Raw genomic sequence first — 13,721 nt, forward strand, 5'->3', positions numbered from 1 at the left:
GACTTGCGTTGTTAATTTTAAGCAGAATGCAAGTCTCTGCCGTGTTTTTTTTTTTAATTTTTAAGATAACTTCTCGCCTTCCGGCCACAGGGGAATCTGAACGGGAGTGAGGTGGCGGAACGAATAAGGCGGAACCATTGAACGCCTCACTTGTTTCCGCCGGAAGCTATATCGCGCCGGACCGCAGGGGGATAGTGACGTGGTGATTGGTCACCAAATTGTATTTTGCTAACTACTTTATTGTGACTGCAATACAGGACCTCCGCATCGAAGACGGACCATTTCGGGGGGTTCGAGTTGATAAACGCCTTTTTCGGTCGCTTTCGCGGCGGTCGGTCGAGTTGCTGCTGTTCAATCTGGTGAGTTAGCCCAGGCATCCCGAAATCAGAACGCCTCTGTAACACTTGCTACCGTCGGCTTGGCGTAACTTTGGACATCCGCGTACCGATCTTTCGCAAATCCGCACGAAAACAAATCACATCAGTGATAAATCATCAAATTGTCGTGGTCACGTCGTGAAGAACGGACAAAAGGTTCAACTGGGGGGGGTAATCTTAGCGGTTTTTAGCTAGCCTGTGTTAGCTTCCGAACTTCCAACAAGGCGGCTACTTTATCTGGTAAGCTAACGGGCGGCAGCGCTTAAGTTGTGGAGGTCCAAGCTAACTCCCTGAGCTGCAGACGCGATTATGCTCTCATGTGAGTCATGCTTGTGGTCCAGATTAGGTCGTCGGAATTGTCCGGTTAAATCTGCTGGGACCGATTGGACGGATCCGGTGGCAGCATGAAGCTCTACAGCATCAGCATCCATTATAAAGGAACAACGAAAGCCAACCTCCTCAAAGTGGCCCATGAGTTGTCCTCTTTTAACTTCTTTCAGCGCTCCAGGTGGGTCAGATTTGCACCAAACAGTGAAACTGTCATTTTCCCTTCTTCTGCAGTTGCACACAATCCCTCTCTCTCTCTCTCTCTCTCTCTCTCTCTCTCTCTCTCCCCGCTGCCTTTACATTTGCATCGGATTACAGGCTCTCTGTAGACTTGAGATGTTACTTACCATCGTACGTGTTATTTTCTTGCTGATTTCAGCGTCCAGGAGTTCATGACCTTCACCAGTGCCTTGATCGTTGAACGGACAACAATCGGAAGTCGTGCCTCTGTCAAAGAACAAGGTAAAAACAGAAAGCTGACAATGCCAGATGATGCGGAGGTTCGAATACAGATTATCGTTCGTCCTTTTGTGCGTATGTCCAATTAAAATGTTCCCCTGGCGCTTCCAATATTCAACTATATATATACACAAGTTTTGATTGGAACGAAGATTATGATATGAAAGACAGTGGAAATACGAACCTTTCTTTGGCTGGTCCAGTCAGCCAAAGTTCATGAGGACCTAATCATCTATTTTAACGCTTGCCTCTCTTTTAGAGGCATGGCACGGGTTCTTGCTGCTTTTTTAATCTAAGAAAAAAGCTGAAAAAAAAAACAGATGAAAATATGTTGCCTTTCTTGTGTTTTGCATTAATGAAGAACAACACAGCAACTACTCGTAATCAGTCATCGTAGAGAGAACCTCGGGCTAACTTAATTTTGTGAAAATATGAGCAGACATGGGAAACACCAATGTTTTGCATTCCTTTTTTCCCCTCTCCAGAGTATCTGTGCCATGTGTATGTGAGGAATGACAACCTGGGAGCCGTGGTGATAGCCGACAATGAATATCCACAGAGGGTCTGCTTCACGTTGCTGGACAAAGTGGGTACAAAATATGTAAATGCACCGTAAACTGCATTTGCTGGTCATTCCTAAACTGGTATTTTTCTGTTGTTTGTTTTTTTTAAAGGTATTAGATGAATTTTCCAGACAAGTGGACAGTATAGATTGGCCCTCTGGTAATCCTGAAACTATAAACTACAAAGCCCTGGACACCCACTTGGCAAAATACCAGGTTTGTGAGCTTATCCCATGAAAGTCAGTGAGCTCTTTATTTCCTAGTTAATTTACATAAATTTACATAAAGATCCTCTGTAGAATTAATACAGTGAATGAGTTCATCAGGGGATTTTTGTTTATGTGCTTTCAGCAGAGCTTAATCTTCATCCAATCAATAAAACATCATGATGTTCAAAAGAAAAAGTAAATGTTACTCCACAGAGTAGAAGAAACTAGTTTCATAGAAATTATCACAAATAAAAAAAAACAAGTGAATTTGTGTCCTTCAGCTTTTTGGAGGTGCTTGCTAGATTAGATTTAGTTTTTTTTTGTTTTTTTTTCCCTTTTGATCAAGCCTCTTTTCTTGTAACTCTTCATGGTCTTATTTTCCCACATATCAACTGTTGTCACACTGGCTTCTACACATTTCAACAATAGCTGAGTAATTCAGAAGATTTACAAAAATCCCTTCTCACTTACTCACAAATAAGCCCCATGTTCCCTCTAGTATCTGGGGATAAGGTTAATTTATTTGACATTCTAACTTGTGTTTGAGAACTGGGGTTGAGCGCTGCTGGACGGCCTCATGTCATTTCTTGGCGTAATCTTCAGACGCGCCTGCTTATTGCAGTCGAACAACTGATCCTCCGCTGTGTTTGATAAGCAGAGCCTCGTTACTGACACTGTGTTTGTTTTCCCACAGAATCCCAGGGAAGCGGATGCCATGACCAAAGTGCAGGCAGAACTGGATGAGACAAAGATTATTTTGGTAAAGCACCTTATTAATCTGACACACGGCAGGCCGACTCGGTCTTGACACGTGCGCAATGTTTGGAAAAGCGCGGCAGGCCGAACACAAATCACGGGCTTATCTCTGCACCCCGGGCCAGTTTAATGTCAGTTCATTGGCTTTATCAGTCTTGCACTTGAACTTACTCTCCAAGTAGAAGACAAATTACACCCCCCCCGTCCCTCCGAGTACTTGAACAGCTCTATTTGGCAAAACAAGTGTATTTGTCTCCGTAGCACAACACAATGGAAAGTCTTCTAGACAGAGGAGAGAAACTGGATGATCTCGTTGCCAAGTCTGAACACCTGGGGAACCAGTCCAAAGCCTTCTACAAGACCGTGAGTACCGAGCGAGTGCGATTTTAACGGGTCTTCTGTGTTATTACCAACATTTGGGGTCTAACTAGTTAACCGGGATGACGGTCATTGGACTATTTCAGTTCACCGAGTGAGAACACCATGACCTGCAGGGAAGTGCTTGCAGTGGAATTTTTTTTTTTTTCGGTGTCAAAGTACAACACGCTCAGATTGTTACGGCAGGGTTCAAGCTTGTCCAGCTGTTTTGTGCAGTCTCGGGAACAATTCGCCGGGCGTAAAGTTTACTATAAAGAAAGACTATTTAATTCTTTGTTCTTATTTTCTGCATATCCTGCTTTTCCAAAATCCCATCTCTCCGGTCAGACGTTTTGGCCGTCTCGTGTGTAAATGACCTGTTTTTTCAACAGGATGTGTTTTTTTTTCCACATAGACACACACTGGCTGTGCTGTCAAGACAAATCCCTCCTACACTCATTACATTGACTCGCTTATTTTGTGTTCAAAAGTATTTTCGGAGTTCTGTCTTGTCCTTTTCCGAAATTCCAAAAAGTGGATCTTGTTATCATCGGTAATGATTAATGGTCCGGCTGTCTCTTACCACTTTTTCTTACCGCACATTTTTTTGACGATGGGAGTCGTTTTAAATCTGCTGTCGAAATCTACGGTTCATTTTGCGACTATTTTTTTTTTTTCCGCCCGGCCTTTAATGCGGAACACTCGGATTGAAATGTGTGTTCGTGTCCCTCCTTAGGCAAGGAAACAGAACTCATGCTGTGAAATCATGTGATGTCACCGCCTCGTCCTCGTGGAAATGCCTCTCTCTGCCTTTCTGCTTTCCCTACAACCCCCATCATGCACCAGCCACCAGCTCTCAACACTTAGGCCAGAGTGGAGGTCGTCTCGACGGCCCGTCGGAGCTCCAGGGTGAGAGCGAGAGGACAGAGTGAGGCGGTCAGCCTAAATGTGACCTGTCCGGATGTGGACTGATGGGGGCTGAAGGAGCGATGGGGTTTGGTCGGGGGGACAAAGAAACGTCTGAATCATTTTTTTTAACCTTTCGAAAAGGGTCACCGTCTGTGTGGTGTTTCAGTACCAGCTGAGGGCGAAAATAGTGTGACGTCGCGTATTGGTGATTTGTTGTTCGAACAATTTTTAAGCCATTTGTCATGCAGATCTTAAAAGTTCAAACTCAGCTGTTTTGTTTTTTTTTTTCCCCTTTCTTTTGAAGTGTTCTCCACAGTTGTGCTTTTTTGCTTGATGACAAATCTGACAGTTTCACCTCGGGAACAAATAGTGTGGTTTTTCAGTCAGATCTTAAACCCCAAATTCTGGCCGGCATGACCTTCTCCTGCTCATCAGATGACTCACGTGTATTCGGGCATGTCATGTCGCCTCAACATAAGACAGTCTTATTTACTGCACATTTAACATATAATCTTATTTCCCTGACACTTCTGTCTCAGTGTTAAATTCCGAAACATTCCCAACAAGTTAATGAAAGGTTAAAGTAGATGTATCTACATAGATGTACTGTAACTAACATGCGTGGGCCCCCCCACTCCAACCAATGGTTGTAAACCAGAGAACGTTTTTTTGTTAGCTGATGCTAATCCTTACTGGCCCTCGTACCGCAGTAGACACCAGTAGTGAACCGCACATCCACAAAATGGCGAAGTGGGAAATCGTCCCGTTTACTATGATCACGACGACGGTTTGTGACGACGAGCTCTTTCTTGTGTCTGTAAGCTCGAAAGCTCCCTCCCACTTTAATAATGCGAATGGTAGTTTTGTTCATGGAGTTCCAACTTCAGTCCAATTATAAGCCTTTTAAAAGTGTTTCACTCGCTCATCTTGCATACATATACGGAAAAAGAAGGAGCTTCTATTTCATTGGAATCATCATCATGATGTTGTTACTTACATGAGCAATATTTCAATGTCATTTTGAAGGTGAACACAAAATGCTGGCGTTGACACTCCAATGCCGACATGATTCTCCTGTCTGCAATGTTCTTGCGTGTTTGCCCCCACGGGCAGAACTTCCTCTCTCCAGGAACTGTTGAGTTTAAGATGAAGACATGCCTTTTGGTTTTTAGATGTTTCTCTGCTCGCTCTCTGTATATGATTTACTGATAAACATCATTGTCAGGCTGCATTAATGTTCCCAGTGCCTGTGTGAAAGAAATGTGGTGTGTGTGATCTGAATTTTGCTCTTTCTGCTTTTACAGTGTAAACATGGGTGCAATATCTCTGCAGACGGTTGTGTCTCTCTCTGAAAATAGGGAGAATAAATGTTTCTCATAAAGGAGTGTTAACTTGACTACTGTATGCTGTTATTTTAGGATATGCTTTGCCGGGGTAGATCGTTGGATTTTTAAAAGCACAGAATTCCAAGGTGTTAAATTATTAAGTCTTAACTGTAGCTGTTTGCTGAGCGATTGATGGTTGGTGTGTCAAAGCAATCGGAATTAAACATTTTGAACCTGACGTGGGCTTCCAAATAACTCAAAGGTGAAACAAACAGCTTCTTGTCACAGAAAATCCAGTATTTTGTATATATTAAATATAAATAATGGAGATGCAGTTTAAAACTATTTGATGTGATAAATAAAAAATCTCTGATTATACAATATTAAGAAAGGTAAACATACAATTTAAGGGAAAATGTATTCACACACACTGAAAACCAATTTCTCACACCAGTCAAGTTACAAAAAAAATATTCGCTTCACACTTCCGGTCAGCTCTAATCTACCGGGTGCTTTTATTGTGAAAGCCACCGGTGTGGCACTTCCTGTCATCGAGCTAGCAAGGCGACACAGGTGAACGACGTTATACATTGATATTTTAACAAGCGATGGTTTTACCGCGGCTTGAAATAAAAATCAAAAGAAAAGGTTAAGAAAAAACTGAGCACGATTTGAGTGCAATTGTACCTCAATTTGACGACTTTTTTAATGTAAAAAAAAAAAAAAGGGAATGATACGGTGTAATTAACAGCAAGGGGTCACATCTCCTTAAAGAAACGAGAATCTGGGTGTTTATTTACACTACTTATACACAAAAATGACGTGTGAGAATCTGAACGAAATAGTGAACATGGTTTTAGAGGTTACAGAGATAAGCTTTGATACTTCGGGCTCTATTTTGGCTATCACTACCAAGTGAAGCTATGTTTTCCGAGCTGATATACGTCTGGAGTGAGTCCGTAAACACAACGCAGAGGAAGCTAGCCAAATTGTGAGTGCATTTCCATCGAGATAACATTCTTTCCGTATATTTTTTTGTATCTTTTCTTTTTTTTGAACGTCGAGACTGACACAACAAATGTCCCTAAACCGGACTAGGAAGGAGAGCAGGGCGTTTTAAAAGAAGTGTCTTCGGGTTTGTTCTGTGACATCAATAGTGTGAGGCCAATTCGCACAAACTATTTCGAAGTCCGTGGTGCGTTCATGGAAATCGGGTCTTTCAAAGACGAACGTACTTTGATGAATTCGGAGGTAATATCTTCATGTAAAATGCAATAAATACACTTTACTTGGTTTTGGTGATCGTTATTAAGGTTTCTACGCTAACGAAGGGTTAAATTTATTACGCAATCCAAGTTCTAGTAGTTGGTGCGCACCTCAAATCAATTCCTTCTCCCGCAAAATAACGAGGTTTTCGAGCGGTACCTGAACGCAACGCAAACAGGCGCTCGACTCAGCGAAGGTGAGACGAAAACATGAAGTGAAGAAGAGAGAGACGCTCGAAATAATAAAACATATTAAAAAATGTGGAAGGGGTTGCAAAACAACAGCAAGTGCGCCATCGGCAACGGAAACAGCTCAGAGGTAAGAAGCCAAATGGTGGAAAACAACCCCCGGTCTCCTGCAGAGGTGAGCAGGGGAAGCAGGCGGACCTTCCACGGAAAGTTCATTTACAAAATCTGGATTTAATCTTCTTTCTCTGTCCGCTTTACTTTACGATTATTATTATTAGTGGTAGTAATATGTTTTTTTTCCCCACTTTTCGGCCTTCTGCTCTTTTAGATGGCAGACCCGGTGTGGCAGGCTCTGCACGCCGAGCAGAGGAACGGTGAGGTTTTTTTTGTTTGTTTTATTTCCACTTAATTCCTGCCATTTTTTTTATTGTCCTGGATAATTTACTGTGTTTTTCCCTACACAATGCTTTGGCTGATTTTATTCCACTGATTTAAAATCAAACAAATGTAAATATCCAAAATTCTGGGAAATAAAACTTGTTAACTTAACAAGTAAAAGAGGAAAATTAAGACAATAAAATAGAATACCACCTAAAATGGGCCTTTATCCTCGCTCCCAATCCAGTTTCAACAGCAGCATCAACACATTCTTCAGGAGTGGAGGAGTCTTTAACCAGGAGCAGTGGAATTATCCCAGGTGAGCTGCTTTTACTACTCCCAGCTCCAAATAGTTTAGATTTATTTAATTTCAGATTAGCAGAGCTTTCTGTCTTAATCCCGCCTGTTGAAATCCATTAAAAATAGTAAGGAATTGCTTTAAACTGGAGATATTCTGTCTCAGGAAGGTCAAGTCTTCCTCTTGTCATCAGGATAAATGACTTAATGACTTTAATTGGAGTCAACTCTTTGCCTCAAATTGCTTTGACTGAAGTCAGAGATGAGATGAGATGTACTTTAGTGATCCCATGCTTCGGAAATAGTTTTGCAGCAGCAGCAAGACATACAAGGACAAGACAAGCTAAAATACACGTAAAAAAAATGAATAAAATAAGTAAACTCTAAGGTGTAAAAGTATAGAGTATAATCTAAAAAAAAAAACAATCAAAAAAAGTATGAATAAAAACACTTAATTATATATATATATATATATAATTAAGTGTTTAATATATTATTATTATATTATATTATATATTTATATAGATTTTATATATACTTTTACACTTTAGAGTTTACTTATTTCATTTTTATTGTATTTTGTGTACAAAAACACTTAATTTTATATATATATGTATATATAAAATTAAGTGTTTTTATTCATTCAAAACTAAATAAAATAAGTAAACGCTAAAGTGTAAAAGTATAGAGTATAATCTAAAAAAAAAATCAAAAAAAGTATGAATAAAAAAACTTAATTATATATATATATATATATATATATATATATATATATATATATATATATATATGACTATAAAATATTAAAATACTTTAAAAGGACAACACAGACTAATAGAAAGTTATAAGTTACAACGGGAGCTGCTGCTGCAGGCTGCCTCCTCTCACGGTGCCAAAGAGCAAAGATAGCTCTTTGGAGATTCTGGGTTTTCCCGTGAATGTGGAGTTTGGGTTTGGTCTGCTGAACCTTTATCTACAAGCACAGCGGCTGCCACCTCGGAGGGGTTTTGCTCAAAAAATAATCCCGGGCTTCACACAAGAGCACTGGCGCTCTGTTTATTTTGGCGAGCCGACCCTCGGAAGATGGTCGTCTCGCTCTCCTGTCAAAAACTGCCGAGTCCCTCGAGTCGCTTCCGGGATGATTTTTCTTCCTTTGCGATCTCATGTGTGGTTTTGCCAAAAACCGGCGCAGGCCACAGCTGATGGAGTTCAGCCGGGTCCTGAGGGACATTGATACTTCTCAGCTGGTGGGACGCGGTCCGCACTGATCCACAGCTGCGTCCGTCACCTGTTACTGAAACTTCCGGGTGTTGGTCTGTGCTTTGCACCTCCTCCTCGCTCCTCGCGCCGTCCGTTCATCGTCTTCCAGCTTGGGCTGAGGGAGGTCGCGACCATCGGCTTCAGACGGAAATTGATACAAAAGAAAGCGATCCGTCTCCAGAAAGCTTCTTTGCCTCTCAGATCATAGAAGACATTTAAAAAAAAAAAAAAAAAAGGAGTTGTCGGTAAATTCTTGTCAAAATCTTCTTCTCCTCTCCTAATTTGTGAACAAGAGCCCGAGCTACTTGAACCTTCCTTGGGGCAGAAACTCTTCCCCGACCCGGAGTGGAAACTCCACCCGTTTCCGGTTGAGCCCCACAGTCTCGGATTTGGAGGTGCCGATCCTCCCGGCTGCTGGAGATCACGGCCCGATGAAGCAAACGGAACCGCATCATCCGCAAGAAGAAGCAGAGACTCGATCCGGGGGCCATTCTTTGGTTCGTTCTTGTCAAAATCTTGTTGTCACGACAAGAATGAAAAAAAAGGAGTGTTTCCTGATAAGCAGACTATTTCCGACTTGCGCTTGACTTTTAGGCGACTCTCCGTACAGTTTGTTCTCGTATCTTTCACTTGTCCTTGAACATGAAAAAACTCCTCTTTGTTTTCTGCGTGTGCTTGCAGGGGCAATCGCAGCGACTCTCTTCATCATATTTCTACTGGCTCTCTATGCTGCTCTCTGGAGGTGCATGGTGTCTCCACCTCAACGGTATAAACACACACACACGCTGTTCAGTCTTCTGCCAGGTTGCTGTTAGCGCCACATGTGTGAACTTGTTTCCCGCTTACCATAGACACACCATTCGGCAGGATTAGTACACTGCAACCTGCATTAAGAAAAACGTGTGTTTTGTCTTTCAGAAAACACAGGAAGGTGAGAGTACGAATCCAACAGAGAGTGTGTGTATGAAGATCCTCCTGGCTGATCATCCCCGTTATGGATTTTAAACTGTGCAGATTTTTTTTTTTCCAAAAGAAAACCAATACGAGCACCAGGGTGACAGGATCCTTCCTTTCGACCCCGGAAGGCCGAACCGAGCCGAGCGCCGCCTTTTTTCCGTCCGGCTTTGAAACTGGCGCTCGGTCTTGACTCGGCGCTCGAGAGGAGAAGCAGCTCCGGCGGGTCGGACTCGGCCGCTTCCTCCCCATTTGTTCTGAGCTTCTGCACCACTGATATGCGGGCCAGATCGGGCCAGCAGCCACTCTAACAATAATAAGAAGCTTTGTTTGTTTATATGTCTGACAGAGATTGATGTATATTTATACAGATCCATTTGTGTGCGTGTGTGTGTGTGTGCGCACGCTCTCAATAAGCGTCAGACATCCGAGAGCTTCTCGTGCCATTTCTTTTTTTTTTTTTTTTTTAAATAGCTCTTAAGAGTTGCCATTTTTCACAATTGTAGTGAAGACGCTTTTATTTCTCTAAGATCCAAACTGTTTCTTTAAACTCAGGATGTTAATACTGCTGTATGACCTTTGACCCCCTCTAATAAACTGTTTTGTTTTTTTGTTTTTTTTTATATATGTGTATAGATAATGAAAGTCACAATGTAGTGAGACTTCTTCTATGGAGTGGAACCTCGGCCCGCAAACAAAATTGACCCACAACTGAGTTTTCAAACAGATTTTTGAATCGACAAGCCCTCGGTGTGCGAACATACATACATACAAACAAACAAACAAACTTGAGGGCTTTTCCGCAGTGAAGTGTTTTATCGTAGCGGCAGTCGTACGTAGTACTCACCATTGTTTGCATCGTTGCGCCCTCTTCGTTAGGCTCGAGTTGTGCTTTTTGCATTAAAGTAGCCGTCATTACAACTGGCAAGAAAGTGAAAAGTGCTGGTGATAGTGGTGTTAAGAATACCTAAGCGTATTACAGTCAGTCTGAAGGAGGAAATAATAGCTAAACGGGACAGTGGCGTTCATGTTACTGACGAAAACCGTCTGTACCATCCTGAAGAACAAAACACCAGAAACACAATTATAATTAAGGTTATTCCTGTCTGTATTTTTGTCGTACGTGAACACATGAAAAAGTGTTTTTGGGGCCTGGCAACGGACCAATGGGATTAAAATTTTGCAGTTTTTAATTTCAATGGGGAAAATGAATTGGATTCGCAAATGGAGTCAAGGAACAAATGAAAATCATGTTTTGTTTTTTTACAATCAGGTAGAGATAAGAACAGGTCATTTTAGGATGAGTAAATACGGATGGTTGTAGAAATTATGAGGTAAAAAAAAAATGTGCCTAGTTTGGTCACATCAGGCTTTCAGCTTGAAGGTGTGATTTTATTACATGGAAAAATTAGATTTGTGTTTCCCTGCGTGACGACCCTTTAAATCCCGACGGGGTCGAGCAAGATTTAAAAGCACCCATCAGAGGGGAGCTGTCGTTTTCCAGAACCAGTCTGGCGGCTTATAAACAGGCGGGAGACAGCGGCGCGAGCAGGAATGTTGGTGGGAGCCGGCTGGAACGCTGGGTGAGAAGCCGACTTAAAACCCAATTCGGGCGACGGTTAGCGGCCGCAGACGGATCAGATGGGAGAGAACTGTCTTGGCTGGCTGGATCGAACCAGGCGTTGAGATTGTGCGGCAAACAAATACAGATATAATTATCCGTTATCCATCATGGTGACTGTAAGCGGTGTATCACTGGATATATAAGGAGTTCCATTATTTGCTATCATCTCTTTGAATCCATGTGTTTTCAGGAGATTTGTAAGCACTGTGGAGTTTTGACGCTTACCTTCAGTGCTTTTGGTGAAGTAGAATTCAGCTGAACTGGTTCTGTGTGCACATTTTTTGGCGATCCTGCACCAGGAAGAACAGGGAAGCCGCAAACCGGGTTTTTTTTCCAGCTCTGGAACCAAACACATGGAGGGTCAGGTCATCTTAGATAAAGATCATTCTAGATGGGGATTGGAATTCAAACAAGACAGCTGGGCAACTCCCTCACTTAGTTGTCGTCACTCGGCTTCCGGGTCGCCTGTCTCTCCGGGGACGAACGACAAAACACAACAATACAAAGTCTATTTTCCTGTGCGGGTGAGAAACATGTTTGAATAGTTAGTCTGGGTTAAGTAATCAGAAATAATTAAGCGATTGGCTCTGTGTTGACGTCCGGTATTTACAGACCAGCAATCCAGGTCTGATTCCTGGTGACGTTTAAAAGCCCCGCAGTGTCTGGAGAATGTGAGTTCTTTTTGTGGATCTGGTTTGCAAGTGATAGCTGGGATGACTGAGCTCCCCACAGCTGACGCTTGAGAGTATGGGACACACACACACACACTCACATATTTAAAAATGGATAGGAAAAGGAAGCAAATACATGATAAGCAGAGAGGCGGTTGACATAATTCAGGATATGATTTCAGCAACCCGTCGTATCGCAACAAAACTGACCAAAAACGTATTTTCCCCTCATTGCCGTAAATGACGACAGTGACGTGGAACCACCTGCACAACTGTGTCATGAATGCATTTCATTGAATACAGCAAAAAGTCCAGACTGACCTGCTACATAAATAACACGTATGTGCGCTTGTTCGAACAAATTCAAATATCTAAATTATACATAGGAATTTATCAAAGTTGAATCTATCAGATTTTTCGTGTGTTGTCTTCTTGCTGGAACGCCCCAGCAAATACGACACAATAAAACAAAAAAAAAAGGAACAAGTTATCAATATTTCCATGCTTTAGCATGTTGGTGTAGTCATTCAACAAGACAAAGTTGTCAACAGTATCTTTATATGCGACACACTCTTAATATGTGGATCACTGCTGTTGGGATTAGAGATTACAAGAGATCGCATATCAAACAAATATTACTCCTGACAGTGCTGGAAAGCCATTTACACAATAAATTACTGACTTGTTGGGGGGAAAAAAAAGAAACAGAAAAATTACAGCTCGTCTTTACAGCAACAATCTTATAATATCAAATGGCATGAATGTGTTTTGGCACTTATGTGAGGGGGGAAAAAAATAAAGATAATAGTGTGCATAGGTAGCCCTTCCATAAAACTATACATACAATAGGTACTTACATACGTACAGTGTCAGTATATTTTATTTCTTGCCGTTGCTCACAATCCTGTATAAATATTAAAAGATCATGTGGAGAAATAAATGTTGCTGAAAATGAATGCTGTACATGGTGTTCGGGAAAGGGCTCTGATTGGCCTCTCAAATTATTTCACTTACTTTATCTTAAGTGCTGACGGGAAAATAGAATTGCGGCTCGTGTCCTGACGCTCTCGCCCGCCGTGTTCGGGGCAGATAATGAATGTCGTCGGATAAGCGCGACAAAAACAACACAACGGGGGAAAATGAAGACGGATTGATAAACGTCTGTCTGCTGATGTGAGCGGTACAAATAGAAAAAGGTGATTCACAAAGACTTCTTTTTTTTTGTTTTTTTGTTTTTTAAAAGGCACAATGGTTAGATAATGCAGGAGGAGAGGGACTGATGGCCACCACAGGCAGGTCACGAATCTGTGTTTACTTCCTGCCAGCGACTATTCCCTCACATGATTATCCAGGCTTTTTAAAAGTGGACTCGCGTCCATCATGTTTAGGCGAACGACACAAATCACGCAAGCGACGAGCAGATTATTGTTGATCCAGTTCGCAGTCGGGCGGCTTGCGTTGCTCCCGTCTCTCTCTTCTCAGAGATAAACAATGTTCTCGTCGCCTCCCTCCTCGCCGTTCTGTCCTTCCAGAGAGAGGTACGACGGCGGGGAGAGGAGCGGCGTGAGAGAGGGGGAAGACGGGTAGTGGTCCTCGTAAAGTTCCTGGCCTGTGACCTGCTGCCGCCACGGTGCCAGGGATCGATGGTCCAACTGTGGACTGATATCTGAAGGTGGAAGGACAGAACTGGATCAGAGCTGAAAGCGGGAACTTGCACTCCGGTCAAAATCTTCTTGTCTGGACTTGAATTTCTCTTGAAATCTTCTTGCCACGACAAGAAGATTTCAACATGATCTGGATG

The 13,721-nt window shown here is 42.2% G+C and overlaps 3 protein-coding genes across 9 annotated transcripts in view; 2 read left to right on the top strand and 1 right to left on the bottom strand.

Annotated features, from left to right (window-relative positions):
• The first annotated feature begins 168 nt into the window (after positions 1-168).
• Positions 169-5,517, top strand: ykt6 (YKT6 v-SNARE homolog (S. cerevisiae)). 3 transcript variants are annotated; one of them, XM_086169120.1, is made up of 8 exons: positions 169-359; positions 719-885; positions 1,084-1,166; positions 1,649-1,749; positions 1,838-1,942; positions 2,630-2,695; positions 2,953-3,054; positions 3,785-5,517. In XM_086169120.1, exons 2-8 carry the CDS (start codon positions 782-784, stop codon positions 3,818-3,820), a joined length of 597 nt encoding a protein of 198 aa, XP_086025246.1. In that variant the 5' UTR covers positions 169-359; positions 719-781; the 3' UTR covers positions 3,821-5,517. The 3 variants fall into 3 exon arrangements, with proteins under 3 accessions (XP_086025246.1, XP_086025248.1, XP_086025247.1); XM_086169122.1 differs by having other exon boundaries at positions 724-885; XM_086169121.1 differs by lacking the exon at positions 169-359 and adding an exon at positions 375-617.
• Positions 5,518-6,043: 526 nt separating this feature from the next.
• LOC147221286 (uncharacterized) lies at positions 6,044-9,898 on the top strand. 2 transcript variants are annotated; one of them, XM_086169123.1, is made up of 5 exons: positions 6,044-6,911; positions 7,065-7,110; positions 7,362-7,433; positions 9,353-9,437; positions 9,590-9,898. In XM_086169123.1, the coding sequence occupies exons 1-5, from the start codon at positions 6,807-6,809 to the stop codon at positions 9,636-9,638; spliced, it is 357 nt and encodes a 118-aa protein (XP_086025249.1). In that variant the 5' UTR covers positions 6,044-6,806; the 3' UTR covers positions 9,639-9,898. The 2 variants fall into 2 exon arrangements, with proteins under 2 accessions (XP_086025249.1, XP_086025250.1); XM_086169124.1 differs by having other exon boundaries at positions 6,047-6,866.
• A 173-nt stretch (positions 9,899-10,071) lies between these two features.
• Positions 10,072-13,721, bottom strand: part of LOC147221287 (rho guanine nucleotide exchange factor 28-like) — a 46,573-nt gene continuing 42,923 nt past the window's right edge. For all 4 annotated transcript variants that reach the window (XM_086169114.1, XM_086169113.1, XM_086169112.1 and 1 more), the window contains one exon: positions 10,072-13,586. In XM_086169114.1, the coding sequence (XP_086025240.1) occupies positions 13,399-13,586 (188 nt within the window). In that variant the 3' untranslated portion in view covers positions 10,072-13,398. The remainder of the gene's footprint in view (positions 13,587-13,721) is intronic.

This window comes from Fistularia commersonii, chromosome 22 (genome assembly GCF_037954325.1).
Source record: "Fistularia commersonii isolate RoL2024-O1a breed Wild chromosome 22, RoL_Fcom_v1.0, whole genome shotgun sequence".
In the NCBI taxonomy this organism is placed as follows: Eukaryota; Metazoa; Chordata; class Actinopteri; order Syngnathiformes; family Fistulariidae; genus Fistularia; species Fistularia commersonii.